This window comes from Schistocerca serialis, chromosome 7 (assembly GCF_023864345.2).
Source record: "Schistocerca serialis cubense isolate TAMUIC-IGC-003099 chromosome 7, iqSchSeri2.2, whole genome shotgun sequence".
NCBI classification, from domain to species: Eukaryota; Metazoa; Arthropoda; class Insecta; order Orthoptera; family Acrididae; genus Schistocerca; species Schistocerca serialis.
In genome coordinates, this window is record NC_064644.1 from 418,917,862 (window position 1) to 418,932,967 (window position 15,106).

The 15,106-nt window shown below is 45.6% G+C and overlaps 1 protein-coding gene across 1 annotated transcript in view; it reads left to right on the plus strand.

Moving 5' to 3' along the window:
- Positions 1-561: 561 nt before the first annotated feature.
- Positions 562-15,106, plus strand: part of LOC126413131 (uncharacterized) — a 186,669-nt gene continuing 172,124 nt past the window's right edge. Inside the window, exon 1 of the mRNA XM_050083023.1 lies at positions 562-585. Within this exon, the coding sequence (XP_049938980.1) occupies positions 562-585 (24 nt within the window). The remainder of the gene's footprint in view (positions 586-15,106) is intronic.

The following is a 15,106-nucleotide window of genomic DNA, read 5'->3' on the forward strand; positions in this document are numbered from 1 at the left end:
CTCTTCGTGACAGCAGATATCTAGTCGGCAATCCATTTCCTCCCATACTCGAATCAACAAGTATCTTGCAACAGCAGTAAAGGCCTGAGTGATGCGCTGATCTACAGCTCCGCCAGATCTCAAGGATAAGGTGGGTCGAAGGTGCAGCCATATAAAAAGGAGTCGTATGGTGACTTTTCTGGGGGCTTCGGGATCGTCTCAACAATGCTTCATCATCACGACCAATGCAACCTATCCCACTTTGTGGGAGATGTTCATTCATATACCCTCTCACGGCATTATGGTAATTGAGTGGAAAAACAAATCTCTGGAGTCTTCTTCGAGTCGTGCTATCAACCATATCTGGAGCAGGTCATGATACAGTCCTTTCAGCAAAGAAAAATGGCCAACGGGGAAGTCGTTCACCTCTGGAGAATCTCTGACATTCTCAATGATTCGGTAAGGATGTTCTCAACCCGAGATTCTAATATATGCCAGTTGACTATGCCGTTGATATGGAAGGTCACCTGATCGCTGAAGACCACCCTGTCCCTAAAATCACTATATCCCAGGAACCCCGAAATGTCTACAATGAAGAAGGGTGATGTTTGTTGTCAGCTTCCTTGAGAGTCTGCACAAGTTGCAGGTTGTAACCATTGACTTTCTGATGTGTACAAAGAACATACCAGACTGTTGTGCAGAGCAATGCCGGCCGCTGTGGCCGAGCGATTCTAGGCACTTCAGTCTGGAACCGCGCTGCTGCTGCGGTCGCAGGTTGGAATCCTGCCTTGGGCATGGATGTGTGTGATGTCCTTAGGTTAGTTAGGTTTAAATAGTTCTAAGTCTAGGAGACTGATGACCTCAGATGTTAAGTCCCATAGTGCTCAGAGCCATTTGAACCATTTTGCAGAGCAATGCTAACTCACGACCCGCCTTGTGAACTAACTGGGACTGCGTTGGAGTGATTGCCAAGCTTTATGCACTGTCTCCTTTGAATGCCGGTGCTTTTGCCTTTGCATAGGCCACTTGTCTCCATGGGTTGTCTGTACCAACGCTTTATAGAGTTCTTGTCAGATGGATTGACCCCAAACTGTCGTCGAAAATTGTCTTTGCGTATTCCACAGCACAAAATGCCTTCCGTTGTTGTGTTGAAAAAACTTGTGATCTTAGGAACGGCGTATATTTCAGTTAAATAGCAATCCTTGTCACTGAAACCTGTCTCCGCACATGGGGCGTGCTGCCTTACCTAAGCTGAGTGCAATAGTTTTCGTAACCCGGGCGGCCTGAATGAAAAGAGCTTTCCTCAGTAAGCGAGCGAGATAAATATTGATACGCCATCGGGGTCTCATGTGATTATTCTACATAGTATCAGACCGTGGGAAGGAGTCGGCTACGACTCTACTTGCAGGGAACCACTGATTTGTATGGATACTGGGGTGAAGGCTGTAGAAATCGCAACACAAATAAAAATTTTGGAAACTAACACGAAGAGATATATTCTGCCGGCCGCGGTGGTCTCGCGGTTCTAGGCTCGCAGTCCGGAACCGTGCGACTCCTAAGGTCGCAGGTTCGAATCCTGCCTCGGGCATGGATGTGTGTGATGTCCTTAGGTTAGTTAGGTTTAAGTAGTTCTAAGTTCTAGGGGACTGATGACCACAGCAGTTGAGTCCCATAGTGCTCAGAGCCATTTTTTAGATATATTCTGAAATTAGCACGGAATAACTTACTCTTAACAGAGGGCAGCCTCCACTGATATACACACGTTCGCAAATGGCATATAGAAAGGGCTTTGACCTACGAGGGGTGTTTGAAAAGTCCGTGCAAAAATAAAAACTACTTACGTGTTTGGAGCAAACCTTTTTTATTTTTCGTCATAGTCTCCTTTTAGACTTCGTCCAACGCTGTTCTAATTTGTTGATCCCTTCCGGATAATAGGAATTGTCCAAGTCTGCAAAATAGCTATTAGTTGCTGCAATCACCTCCTCGTTTGAATAAAATCTTTGGCCCACCAGCCATTTCTTCAAATTGGGGAACTAATAGTAGTCCGAGGGAGCCAAGTCTGGAAAATAGGGGGGATGTGAAACGAGTTGGAATCCTATTTCCATTAATTTTGCAACCTCAACTGCTGAGGGGTGTGCTGGTGCATTGTCGTGAGGGAAAAGTACTTTTTTGCGGTCCAATCGCCGGCGTTTTTCTTGCAGCTTGGTTTTCAAACAGTCCAGTAACGATGAATAATATGCACCTGTAATTGTTTTCCCTTTTCCAGTTAGTCGATGAGGATTATCCCCTGCGAATCGTAAAAGACACTCGCCATAACCTTTCCGGCCGAAGGAATGGTCTTCGCCTTTTTTGGTGCAGATTCTCCCTTGGTAACCCATTGTTTAAATTGTTGTTTGGTCTCAGGAGTATAGTAATATATCCATGTTTCATCGACAGTGACGAAACGACGCTTAAAGTCCTGCAGATTCTTCCTGAATAGCTGCAGACCATCCTTGCAACACTTCACACGATTCCGTTTTTGGTCAAACGTGAGCAATCGTGGGACCCATCTTGCGGATAGCTTTCTCATGTCGAAATGTTTATGCAAAATATTATGTCCCGTCCATTCGAGATGCCCACAGCACTAGCAATTTCACGCACCTTAACTCTTCTGTCATCCATCACCATATCATGGATTTTATCAATGATTTTTGGAGTCGTAATCTCCACAGGGCGTCCAGAACGTTCAGCATCACTTGTGCCCATATGGCCACTCCGAAAATTTTGAAACCACTTATAAACTGTTGTAATCGAAGTTTCAAAGTCACCGTAATGTTTATCAAGCTTGTCTTTAGTCTCCTGAGGGAGACTAAAGTAATGTTTAATCACCACACACAGTTCTTTTTTGTCCATTTTTTGACAATCACTCGACTTCCTTGATTCACACGAATTCCAAACACAAAGAAGTAGACCAATATGGCTGAAACTTGGTGTGCGTTCTTTTCAAAGATGCTAATAACTAAACATGACCTCGATACGCGCCGGTGGTGCCATCTCCCGGACTTTGCACGGACTTTTGAAACGCCCCTCGTATACCTACACAATTTTAACTCGGGAACAGTTCGGAGAGAGAGTACTGAAGCATGAGAACTAGGTTTCGGCAACAGAAGGGGGTGGCAGACTCCTGTGAACCTCATCGCATGGCTGGCGCTGCTGCTTTCCCGTACTATCGTGAAATACTCGCGATCGCCAAACGACCGTAACGGCGATCGAATCCGAGCATCATTACTAGACTGTTCTCGAAGTAACGAACCGTTAAACTTTACTGGCGCATGGCGGAGCGAACCTATCGACAAGACGCTGTCGCAGGCGATATGGCAGCTGGCGGATCTCGCAAGAAGGCGTTGCAGAATGGCCCGGAGCGGTGATGTTCAGTGGTTTTGTTAGCTGGCCGGTACCTCACGCTAGGATGCGTACGACTGAAAAATGTAGTTCTGATGCCAACTTGCTGGATGATGAAGCGGCCACCTGTCACCAGCTGAGCCATAGAACTGGCCACTTTCTTTTCGCACCAGAGGTGATCAAGAGGATCCTCGGTTTGAACTGGAATCATTTTAACGGCCACCACCATATTGAACAGATTATTGCTTCCTATCTAAATGGCGGCAGATTTCGGGACCTCTGTAACAGTAATTCCCAACCTTTTTGAGAGTATTACCCCTGAGTGCAATCAGATTTGGCTACTGCTCAACCCCCCTCCCCCAACCATCAACAACATGAGCGCCTAATTAAACTTTAGAATGATAAAGAATTTTCTTTGAACGTTTCTATTTTTTAAATGATGAAAGATAAATGGTACTTAGTTTTTGTAGGTGTCGTCCTCCCCGATAGCTGAGTGGTCAGCATTGGAGGTCTGTCACGCCAAGGGGCCCGCGTTCGATTTCTGGCTGGGTCGGAGATTTTCTCCGCTCAGGGACTGGGTGTTGTGTTGTCCTAATCATCGTCATTTCATCATCATCATCAGTGGGAGGCAACGAGAAACCACCACTGGAATCACTTCCCTATATGCTTATGCGGTGGAGCTCTCTGACGAGGCTTCCCCCATGACAAGACATGCCGTAAGGCAGAACACAAAGGTTTTTTTTTTTATTAAATACCGAAATAACGAGTCAATGAGACAATTGGTACCGTTTAATTCGAACAACATTTTATTTACGAGGGTAATCCCAAAAGTAAGGGCTCCTATTTTTTTATAAGTTCAGAACTCTGTGTGGCAGTTGGTCACACTGTTATGAAGAGTGTTTCACGCGCTGTGTGTAAACATGCGCCCGCCGCTCTGAGACACTCAGTCTTGGCTTGGCAGCCGTTGGGAATGAAGCTCCTGGTGGATGTTACCGCCAAGTGCGAATTGCGCGCAGTTATTCGATTTTTGAACGCAAAGGGCACTGCGCCGATCGAAATCCATCGCCAATCGACGGAAGTGTATGGTGAGTCGCCCATGGATGTCAAAAATAAGTGGTGTAGAGAGTTTGCAGCTGGTCGGACCGAAATTCGCGACGAACGAAGGAGCGGGAGACCATCAATTTCTGAGGAGACAGTGTTGAATGTTGAGCAAAGCATGCGTAATGATCGGCGGATGACCCTGGGTGGTCTCTGCACGTTGGTTCCTGAGGTTTCCCGAAGCACCGCTTACAGAATTTTAACGGAAACACTAACTACCGGAAAGTGTGCGCAAGATGGGCGCCACGCATGCTGACTGAGGACCACATGCGGAAACGAGTTGATCCTTCTTGCGCATTTCTTCACTGCCTTGCAGCCGGACAACTTTCTGGACTCAATTGTCGTGGGTGACGACCCCAATTCATACCACTTTACACCTGAGACCAAGCAACAATCACGCCAAAGCCGCGGAAATTCAAACAAACACAGACTGCATGTAAAGCCATGACAACCGTTTTTTGGGATCGGAAAGGGGTATTGTTGGTCGACTTTATGCCCACTGGGAACACAATTAACGCTGACAGGTACTGTGAGACTCTGAGAAAAGTCAAACGGGCAATTCAGAACCGGAGAAGAGGAATGTTGAGCAAGGGCGTACACATTCTCCATGACAACGCTCGCCCACACATTCGCTCGGCAAACCGTTGCTCTCCTGCAACAGTTTCAGTGGAACATAAACACCCACCCACCCTATAGTCCTGACTTGGCGTCCAGTGACTCTCACCTGTTCCTTAGGTTAAAAGTACATTTGGCCTGTAAGCGATTCAGCTCCGACGACGAGGTGGAAGAAGAGGTTCATAACTTTCTGAACAGCATGGCGACGAGCTGGTATGACATGGGCATACAAAAACTGCCACAGCGTCTACAAAAATGCATCGACGGAAATGGTGATTATGTCAAAAAATAGTTAAATGTTCAAGCCGTAAACTGATGTAAACCATTGTAGAAATAAACAGGTCTACGAGGTGCGGCTAGAAAAAAACCGGACTGGTGCTGGAAAAAACATTTATTTACAATTATTTACAATTTCATGTTATCTCCTTCAATGTACTCTCCTCCTCGGTCTCTACACCGCTCCATACGAATTTTCCACTGTTCATAGCAATGCTGCAGATCATTTTCGGTAAGTCCATACATTACTTCCGTCGCTTTTTCTTTTACTGCTTCAACAGTCTCAAATCTAGTTCCTTTCAAAGCTGACTTGACTTTAGGGAAAAGAAAAAAGTCACAGGGGGCCAAATCAGGTGAGTAGGGTGGATGATCTAAGATGGGAATGTTGTGTTTTGCCAAAAACGTCTTCACTGACAACGCACTGTGAGCTGGGGCATTGTCTTGGTGAAGGATCCATGACTTTTTTCTCCACAAATCGTTCCGTTTTCTCCGTACTCGCTCACGTAGGGTAGCCAGGACGCTAATGTAGTAATGCTGATTCACTGTTTGTCCCTCTGGTACCCAATCAATGTGCACAATCCCTTTGATGTCAAAAAAAACAATCATCATTGCCTTGAATTTCGATTTTGACATTCGTGCTTTTTTTTTGTCGTGGAGAACCAGGAGTTTTCCAATGCATCGATTGGCGTTTAGTTTCGGGATCGTAAGTAAAAAACCACGATTCATCGCAAGTAATAACATTTTGTAAGAAGGTGGGATCACTTTCAATGTTTTCCAGGATGTCAGAACAAATCATTCTTCGGCGTTCTTTCTGTTCAATTGTGAGACACTTTGGAACCATTTTTGAACACACTTTGTTCATGTTGAAACTTTCATGAAGAATCTGCCTAACACTTTCCTTGTCAACTCCTGTTAACTCAGACACTGGTCTGATTGTTAAACGGCGATCTTGTCGAACAAGTTTACCGATTTTTTCAATGTTTGCATCAGTTTTTGCTGACAATGGTCTGCCAGTGCGAGTGTCATCACTGGTGTCTTCGCGGCCATCTTTAAATCGTTTAAACCACTCAAACACTTGTGTTCGCGATAAACAATCATCGCCGTACACTTGTTGTAACATTACAAACGTTTCACTTGCAAATTTTCCTAGTTTGAAACAAAATTTGATGTTAACACGCTGTTCTTTCTGTACACTCAACATTTTCCGACGCACAGACAAAACGTCAACTACTTAAAACAGACGCCACGGGCAGACTGAGTGCAGGAGGCAGATGAAACTCGAGCAGTAGGCGGAGCGAGAGTCACGTGACAGACCACGCGACTTTCAGCCTTATTGCATTCGCTTTATTGTTTCACCAGTACTAGTCCTGTTTTTTTCTAGCCACACCTCGTATGTACTTATAAAAAATAGGAGACCTTACTTTTGGGATTACCCTCTTATATTTGCAGAAAGATGAAGTAATTCTCAGTGCATCGCGAATGTTACCTACAACGCCTCCTCAGAAAAGAAAGCTAATTGATGATAAATGCTTATTACAAAACGTGCTTCCTCTGCAGCACTCTTCATTCGAGCGATGCTTGCTTCACTCACACCCTGCGACCCCATTTCAAAATCAACCAAGTGAAAGGGTGTACCATATACCGACTGCTTGTGGACCACTACGTTCCTGGACTCCTAACCCCTGAAATTGTAGAAATTGGAAGAGTTTAGGTTGGCATTGCTTTGCGTCTGACCACGGGCGCACAGCACTGTAGTAGCCATTACATAATAATGTTGTGATCTCAATTACATTGTTTATTGTAGCGAAGTGAATTATGAAGCAGTTCCTTGTCTATTGTAGGAACTACATACAACTCGGAGAAGATATGAGATATTTAAGAATATATGTATCACTTTTACTGTCACAGATGAATAATACTGAGTATATGTGCAGTAGGTGGACTATGTGAGGAACAAGGAAGACGATGTTCATACATTCGTTTCTCAAGCTGTAACCTCGACACATTGTTTCAGGCGTTAATCCCAGTATTTGAAATAAATAATGTAATTATTGGTAACTTATGTAACCAGTATTACAGTTTTACGAAATAGTGATGATAATAGTAAACATCTTTAGAAAACAGTTCAATTTCGAGACCCAAACACTACTGAACCCTCTTTTTTTTTACCCCTTAGAAAACTTCATTTTATCCCTCGGGGAGTAATTACTGCAGGTTGGGAACCCATGCTCTTTATGTAGAGAATTATTATTATAAGGTTTTTTGCCTTTCTGTAGTTATTTAAGTGCATTAATTCGCGGTTGAATATTTAGATTCTTCGAAATAAATTTGATAAGCAAATTATGAATACAGCATTGAAATGTCCCGACCCTTTCCCTGCCTTGCGCTGCCGCCCACGCCCTCGTCACGGCACGTGGCGTTCTTGGCAAGAATACAGTACAAGAGAAAAAGAATACAATATTTTTGGACAAACTGTAAAATCTGCCAAATTTAATGGAACACGCAGTTGCCAGATGAATGGGCGTTAGAACAGCATGCACACCCAGGGTGACAGTTATTGAACCACAGAAATAAAATCGTCATAACTTCTGAACGGTTTGCGTTAGGACGTTCAAGCTGCACGGTTGGCCGTGGGTAATGATGGGAATTAGTATGCGCGTGCATGGTTTGGTTTAGCGACGAAGCCCACTTTCATTTGAATGAGTTCGTCAGTAAGCAAAACCGGCGCATTTGGGTGACTGAGAACCGCATTTCGCGATCGAGAAGTCTCTTCACCTTCAACGGGTCACTGTGTGGCGTTCAGTGTCCAGTCACGGGATAATCGGTGCGGTATTCCTCAAAAAATGGCTCTGAGCACTATGGGACTTAACTTCTTAGGTCATCAGTCCCCTAGAACTTAGAACTACTAAAACCTAACTAACCTAAAGACATCACACACATTCATGCCCGAGGCAGGATTCGAACCTGCGACCGTAGTGGTGGCGCGGTTCCAGACTGTAGGCCCGAGAACCGTTCGGCCACTCCGGCCGGCGGTATTCCTCGATGGCACGGTGACTACAGAACGGTACGTGAAAGTTTTGGAAGATGGTTTCATCCCCATTATCCAAAGTGATCCTGATTTCGACAAGATGTGGTTCTTGCAAGACGGAGCTCGACCCCATGGAAGCAGGAGAGTGTTTGATGTCCTGGAGGAGCACTTTGGGGGCCGCATTGTGGCTCTGGGGTACCCAGAGGCCACTGGCATGAGCCTCGATTGGCCGCCATATTCTCCGGATCTGAACACATGAGATTCCTTTTTGTGGTGCTATATTAAAAATAAGGTGTACAGCAATATCTCCAAAACTATTACTGAGCTGTAAACATCCATTCAGGAAGTCATCGACAGCATCGATGTTCCGATACGTCAGCGGCTCATGCAGAATTTCGGTATTCGTCTGCCCCACTTCATCGCCAATGATGACAGGCATATCGAACATGTCGAACCGAAATCCGAATACCTGCAGTGACGTTTACACATTGAATAAAGTGTGTGTACGCCGTGGTTCGTAACTTATTTACGTCTTTTCATATATTTGAATAACTGTCACGCTGTATATTGAGTGGCCTAGTAGCGTGGCCTCAGTGTGGCGCCAGCCGTGACCCGCACGTCATCTCTGCACTGCAGCGGGTGCGGCATTCCGCAGGCGGTGCGCGCACAGGCGCAGCACTCGACAGTCGCCTGCCGCCTGCATGCACAAAGGCGCTCTCAGGCACGCCACCGCTGCAGCCGCCGCGCATACTGCGACGTGCACTCGGCTCAGTTTCTTTCCTTCTCTTATCGCTCGCTGGAGCCCGACTGAGGTGCGCACAGTGGTAGAGACTAGACTCGTATTCGGGAGAACGGCAATTGACCTCACGATCAGACCAACTAGATTTAAGTTTCTCGTGGTTTCCCAAATTGGCGAATGCCGATATGGTTCCTTTGGAGAGGACTGGCCGATTCCTGTATCCGTCATTGCCCCGTCCGTTCAAATGGTTCAAATCGCTCTAAGCACTATGGGACTTAACGTCTCAGGTCATCAGTCTCCTAGAATTAGAACTACCTAAACCTAACTAACCTAAGGACATCACACACATCCATGCCCGAGGCAGGATTCGAACCCGCTACCGTAGCGGTCACGCGGATCCAGACTGAAGTGCCTAGAACCGCACGGCCACACCGGCCGGCCCTTGGAACGAAATACATCACTAATTCTGCGTATCAGGGATCCTACAGTTTGTTGGTAGGTTTGTGGAGATATGTGGCATTAAATGTCTACGCACAGTTCATGTAATTTGCGTAAAAAACAGGCTGCTAATTTGCGTAGGCGGTGATGGCATCATATAGCGACGCAGATGGGTTCAGTACGATTTACGTCAGGTGAATTTGATCGTCGAGTCATCAACGTGTGTTCACTATAATTCTCCTAAATCACTGTAGCACGTTTCTGGCTCCGAGACACAGACAATTATACTCCTGAAAGATGACGCCGCGCCGGCCGCGGTGGTCTCGCGGTTCTAGGCGCGCAGTCCGGAACCGTGCGACTGCTACGGTCGCAGGTTCGAATCCTGCCTCGGGCATGGATGTGTGTGATGTCCTTAGGTTAGTTAGGTTTAAGTAGTTCTAAGTTCTAGGGGACTGATGACCTTAGAAGTTAAGTCCCGTAGTGCTCAGAGCCATTTGAACCATTTGATGATGCCGCCGTCGTAGAAGACATCAAGCATGAAGGGATGCAGATGGTTCGCACTTGTCAGCGTGTCCTCGATTAGTACCACAGATCCCATGCAAACGCAGGAGAATGTCTCCCATAGCATAACACCGCTCGCACCAGTCTGCGTCCGTGGCGCACTGTACGTTTCGAGCCGCATTTCACCTCGATGACGACTTTCGTGGAGACGACCCTCGACCTAGTGCAGCAAAAATGTAATTGAGACGAAGAGTCAACACGTTTCCATTGATTGACGGTGGAATTCCGATGGTCCCGTGCCCACTGCAATCGTAATTGACAATGCCGATGGGTCAACATGTGAACGCGCAGGGGTGGTCTGCTGTGGAGCTCCATGTTCAACAATCTACGATGAATGACGTGCTCAGAAACACTTTGCGTGCACCAACATTGTGCTATTTCGGCAGAGGTGCCACAGATCACCACCTATCCTACTTTACAGAAGAGACAAGCCTCCGAATCCCACGTTCTGTGAAGAGTCGTGGATGTCCAACCATATAGCGCCTAGCGATGGTTTCACTGTCCTTCTACCTCTTTCCGTAGATGCTCACGACAGCAGCACGAGAACATTCGACCAGATTCGCCGTTTCCGAGTACTCCTTCACAGGTTCTGCGTATTAATAACCCGCCATTTTGTCAAAGTCGCTTATCTCAATGGACTTCCCCATTTGCAGCCCTTATCTTCACTAGAATAATCCCCCGTCCGTCTCAGCTTCGCTTGCATACTTTTGTTACCGCGTCACGTGTCCCCAACACCACCAGCCGGCATCTAATGTTGCGATGGCAGTGGTCACAATGTTTTGGCTTATCAGTGTATATCCGCGTTTGGTGTATGGATGTCTACTTGGGAACTATCTGTGTGACGCAAGGTGGAAGCAAAAAATACGTTTTGCCTTATGAACCCCCTGTTGGAGGCTAGCGTTAATTCAGTTGCACAGGAGTACTAGGCAACTCGCCGCTTTTCTATGTATGACTGAGTTCCGTATTCTCTAGAGTACACTGTGCGATGACAAGGTGCATATTTTAATACCAGCCTCAAGCCTGCAATCTTTGTGAATTGGCAGAATATACGAGGGCAGTTCAATAAGTAATGCAACACTTTTTTTTTTCTCGGCCAATTTTGGTTGAAAAAACCGGAAATTTCTTGTGGAATATATTCAAACATTCCCGCTTCGTCTCGTATAGTTTCATTGACTTCCGACAGGTGGCAGCGCTGTACGGAGCTGTTAAAATGGCGTCTGTAACGGATGTGCGTTGCAAACAACGGGCAGTGATCGAGTTTCTTTTCGCGGAAAACCAGGGCATCTCAGATATTCATAGGCGCTTGCAGAATGTCTACGGTGATCTGGCAGTGGACAAAAGCACGGTGAGTCGTTGGGCAAAGCGTGTGTCATCATCGCTGCAAGGTCAAGCAAGACTGTCTGATCTCCCGCGTGCGGGCCGGCCGTGCCCAGCTGTGACTCCTGCAATGGCGGAGCGTGCGAACACACTCGTTCGAGATGATCGACGGATCACCATCAAACAACTCAGTGCTCAATTTGACATCTCTGTTGGTAGTGCTGTCACAATTGTTCACCAGTTGGGATATTCAAAGGTTTGTTCCCGCTGGGTCCCTCGTTGTCTAACCGAACACCATAAAGAGCAAGGGAGAACCATCTGTGCGGAATTGCTTGCTCGTCATTGGCTGAGGGTGACAATTTCTTGTCAAAGATTGTTACAGGCGATGAAACATGGGTTCATCACTTCGAACCTGAAACAAAACGGCAATCAATGGAGTGGCGCCACACCCACTCCCCTACCAAGAAAAAGTTTAAAGCCATACCCTCAGCTGGTAAAGTCATGGTTACAGTCTTCTGGGACGCTGAAGGGGTTATTCTGTTCGATGTCCTTCCCCATGGTCAAACGATCAACTCTGAAGTGTATTGTGCTACTCTTCAGAAATTGAAAAAACGACTTCAGCGTGTTCGTAGGCACAAAAATCTGAACGAACTTCTCCTTCTTCATGACAACGCAAGACCTCACACAAGTCTTCGCACCCGAGAGGAGCTCACAAAACTTCAGTGGACTGTTCTTCCTCATGCACCCTACAGCCCCGATCTCGCACCGTCGCATTTCCATATGTTTGGCCCAATGAAGGACGCAATCCGTGGGAGGCACTACGCGGATGATGAAGAAGTTATTGATGCAGTACGACGTTGGCTCCGACATCGACCAGTGGAATGGAACCGTGTAGGCATACAGGCCCTCATTTCAAGGTGGCGTAAGGCCGTAGCATTGAATGGAGATTACGTTGAAAAATAGTGTTGTGTAGCTAAAAGATTGGGGAATAACCTGGTTTATTTCAATGCTGAATAAAACAACCCCTGTTTCAGAAAAAAATGTGTTGCATTACTTATTGAACTGCCCTCGTATGTTTGACATACAACAAGAAATTCCTGAAGGTGACGATCAGATGCTGTTTGCTTGCATGCCACAAGGCTTGCGTGAGTACACATTTTGCTCGCGGGGACCTCAACTCATAATAATGCTGATGATGGTCTTCAGCTTAGAATGGAATGAAACTTTAATCATTTAATAACTATTATGTGATGAGTAGCTCGACGAAGTATAACAAATGTCGGACTTGTGCTTCATAGTGTAACGCTTTCAATATCAGTCAGTATAATATACACAGCATATTTCAAAACTCCACCGCGAACTGTCAGGAATGGATTCCTCACATAAACATAAGAAAAAATTTTCGCTAAACATGCGTTCTAAGATTCTAAGTCTTGAGCACTTGTTCATCTTCTATACTGCAAACATATCTGTTCTACTGCAAGTCCTTTGCTTTCCATATTTTGGGAGGGTAGTTTGGACCAACACGACAAAAATTTGTAGTAAACATACGCTCTAAAATGCATACTCTAAGAAGTATGATGGCTTATTGAGTAGAAGAAAAATGGTTCAAATGGCTCTGACCACTATGGGACTTAACTTCTGAGGTCATCAGTCCCCTAGAACTTAGAACTACTTAAATCTACCTGTAGCGCCTAGAACCGCTCGGCCACTTCGGCCGGCTGAGTAGAAGAGACGTGTTTCATAATAGCGAAGATCAGCAAGTTCTCATAGCTTTGGAGCCTACTTTTTCTCTCTATTCTTTCTTGTTTTGGTCCATAGTGACGCCTCCCAAAATGTAGAAAGCCAAGAGACTGCAGTAAAAGAACTTTGTTTCACAGTATCCAAGATGAAGAAGTGGTCATAGCTTTTAAAATATCCTTTGTAGAGCCAATGTTTACTGTACTTTTTTCTTCTTTTTATATGCGGAATCATTCCTGAAATTCTTCCTTCCAGTTTTGAAACACGCTGTATAACACCATAGCCGACATATTCATCGCGAGAGAATTTAGCGCCGGCCGGTGTGGCCGAGCGGTTCTAGGCGCTTCAGTCTGGAGCCGCGCTACCGCTACGGTCGCAGGTTCGAATCCTGCCTCAGGCATGGATGTGTGTGATGTCCTTAGGTTAGTTAGGTTTAAGTAGTTGTAAGTTCTAGGGAACTGATGACCTCAGATGTTAAGTCCCATAGTGCTCAGAGCCATTTGAACCATTTTTTTGAGAGAATTTAGCAGCTGTATTGATAGTGAAAACTTTTTAAGTGTCTTTTATTTTACCGTAGTTTTACAGCATGGCTAGTTTCGATCTCCTTGAATTATCTTCAGATCTGTATAATTATGTCAGCAACCCGTCGTGTATGTATCGTAACTACACACCGGAATACTGCAAGCTGCACGTTTGTGGAGAGTTCGTCGATTAAAATAACTTCCACAGTTGCCGGGTACATAGCAGTTCATCTTCAACGTTACGGTGCTCGCTTCGGTGGCTTATTTACAGCAAAGTCGTTAGCTCCAATTCATAGCAGAATATCACGGACGACCAATGATGAATGCTCTCGGCGAATAGCGATACAGATGGTACGAGATATTGATCTGCAGGCAGCGCTGACCGTTAAGTGTGGCAAGTTCGCAAATAATCAGAGAGATGCAGGAAGCAAACTGAGACCAGTCACGAAGATGAGACGCCAGCCGACCTGTACGTGACCTCCGACTTTCGAAATCAGCGTTCCTTTTTTGGCTGCGAAACTGACACGAAACAAACTGTTATGATTATACGCAGTAAGTGTCTTCGACTACCATGATTGCGAAGAGCTTACACGAGGCAGGCGGGAGTTTTTAAGAATGTCAGTAGAAATACATTATACGAGGGTGGTTTGGTAAGTCTGGTAAGTTTCCATGAAAAAATGGAACATTTTTGTTGCGCCTTCACGGTTGGTAAGCTTGATTATTCCCAGGATGTTATAAACAATTTCAACTATGTAAAGCATGCAGTTCGTTGTTGACAGCTGCCTGAATTGGTCAGTGCGATTGAAAATGGAGGAAACTGAGTTTCAGCACTGTTTCTGGCGAGGTATAATCGCACTCCGCAAGACTTTTTGCCCCGCTTTGTGACTGTTGATGAAACCTACGCCATCATTACACATTAGAGTCAAAACGGCAGTCAAAACAATGGACAAAGGCGGGTGGAAGTGCACCGAAGAAAGCAAAGACCATTGTATCAGCTGGTAAGGTGATGGCCGCTGTTTTTCACATTCTCAAGGAATAATGCTGGTAGGTTCCTCGGAAAAAGGCAGAACCATAGCTAGAGTCTATTATGCTTCATTTTTGGATCGTTTGAAACTTGCTTTAGCTGAAAAAGCCGTAGATTGGCACACAAAAAAGTGTTGTTTCACCTGGATGATGCACCATCCCACATGTCAGCCATAACAATGGTGAAAGTGCATGAATTGGGCTTAGAATTGGTTCTTCATCCACCTTTTCGCGAGACTTAGCCCCAAGTGACTTCTTCCTGTTTCCTAACTTGAAACTTTGGTTTGCAGGGAAGAAATTTTCATCAAATGAGGCGGTGATAGTTGCAGTCAACAAGTGTTTAGCAGAGTTTGACAGAATCTATTTTTCCGATGGGATGAAAAAGCTAGA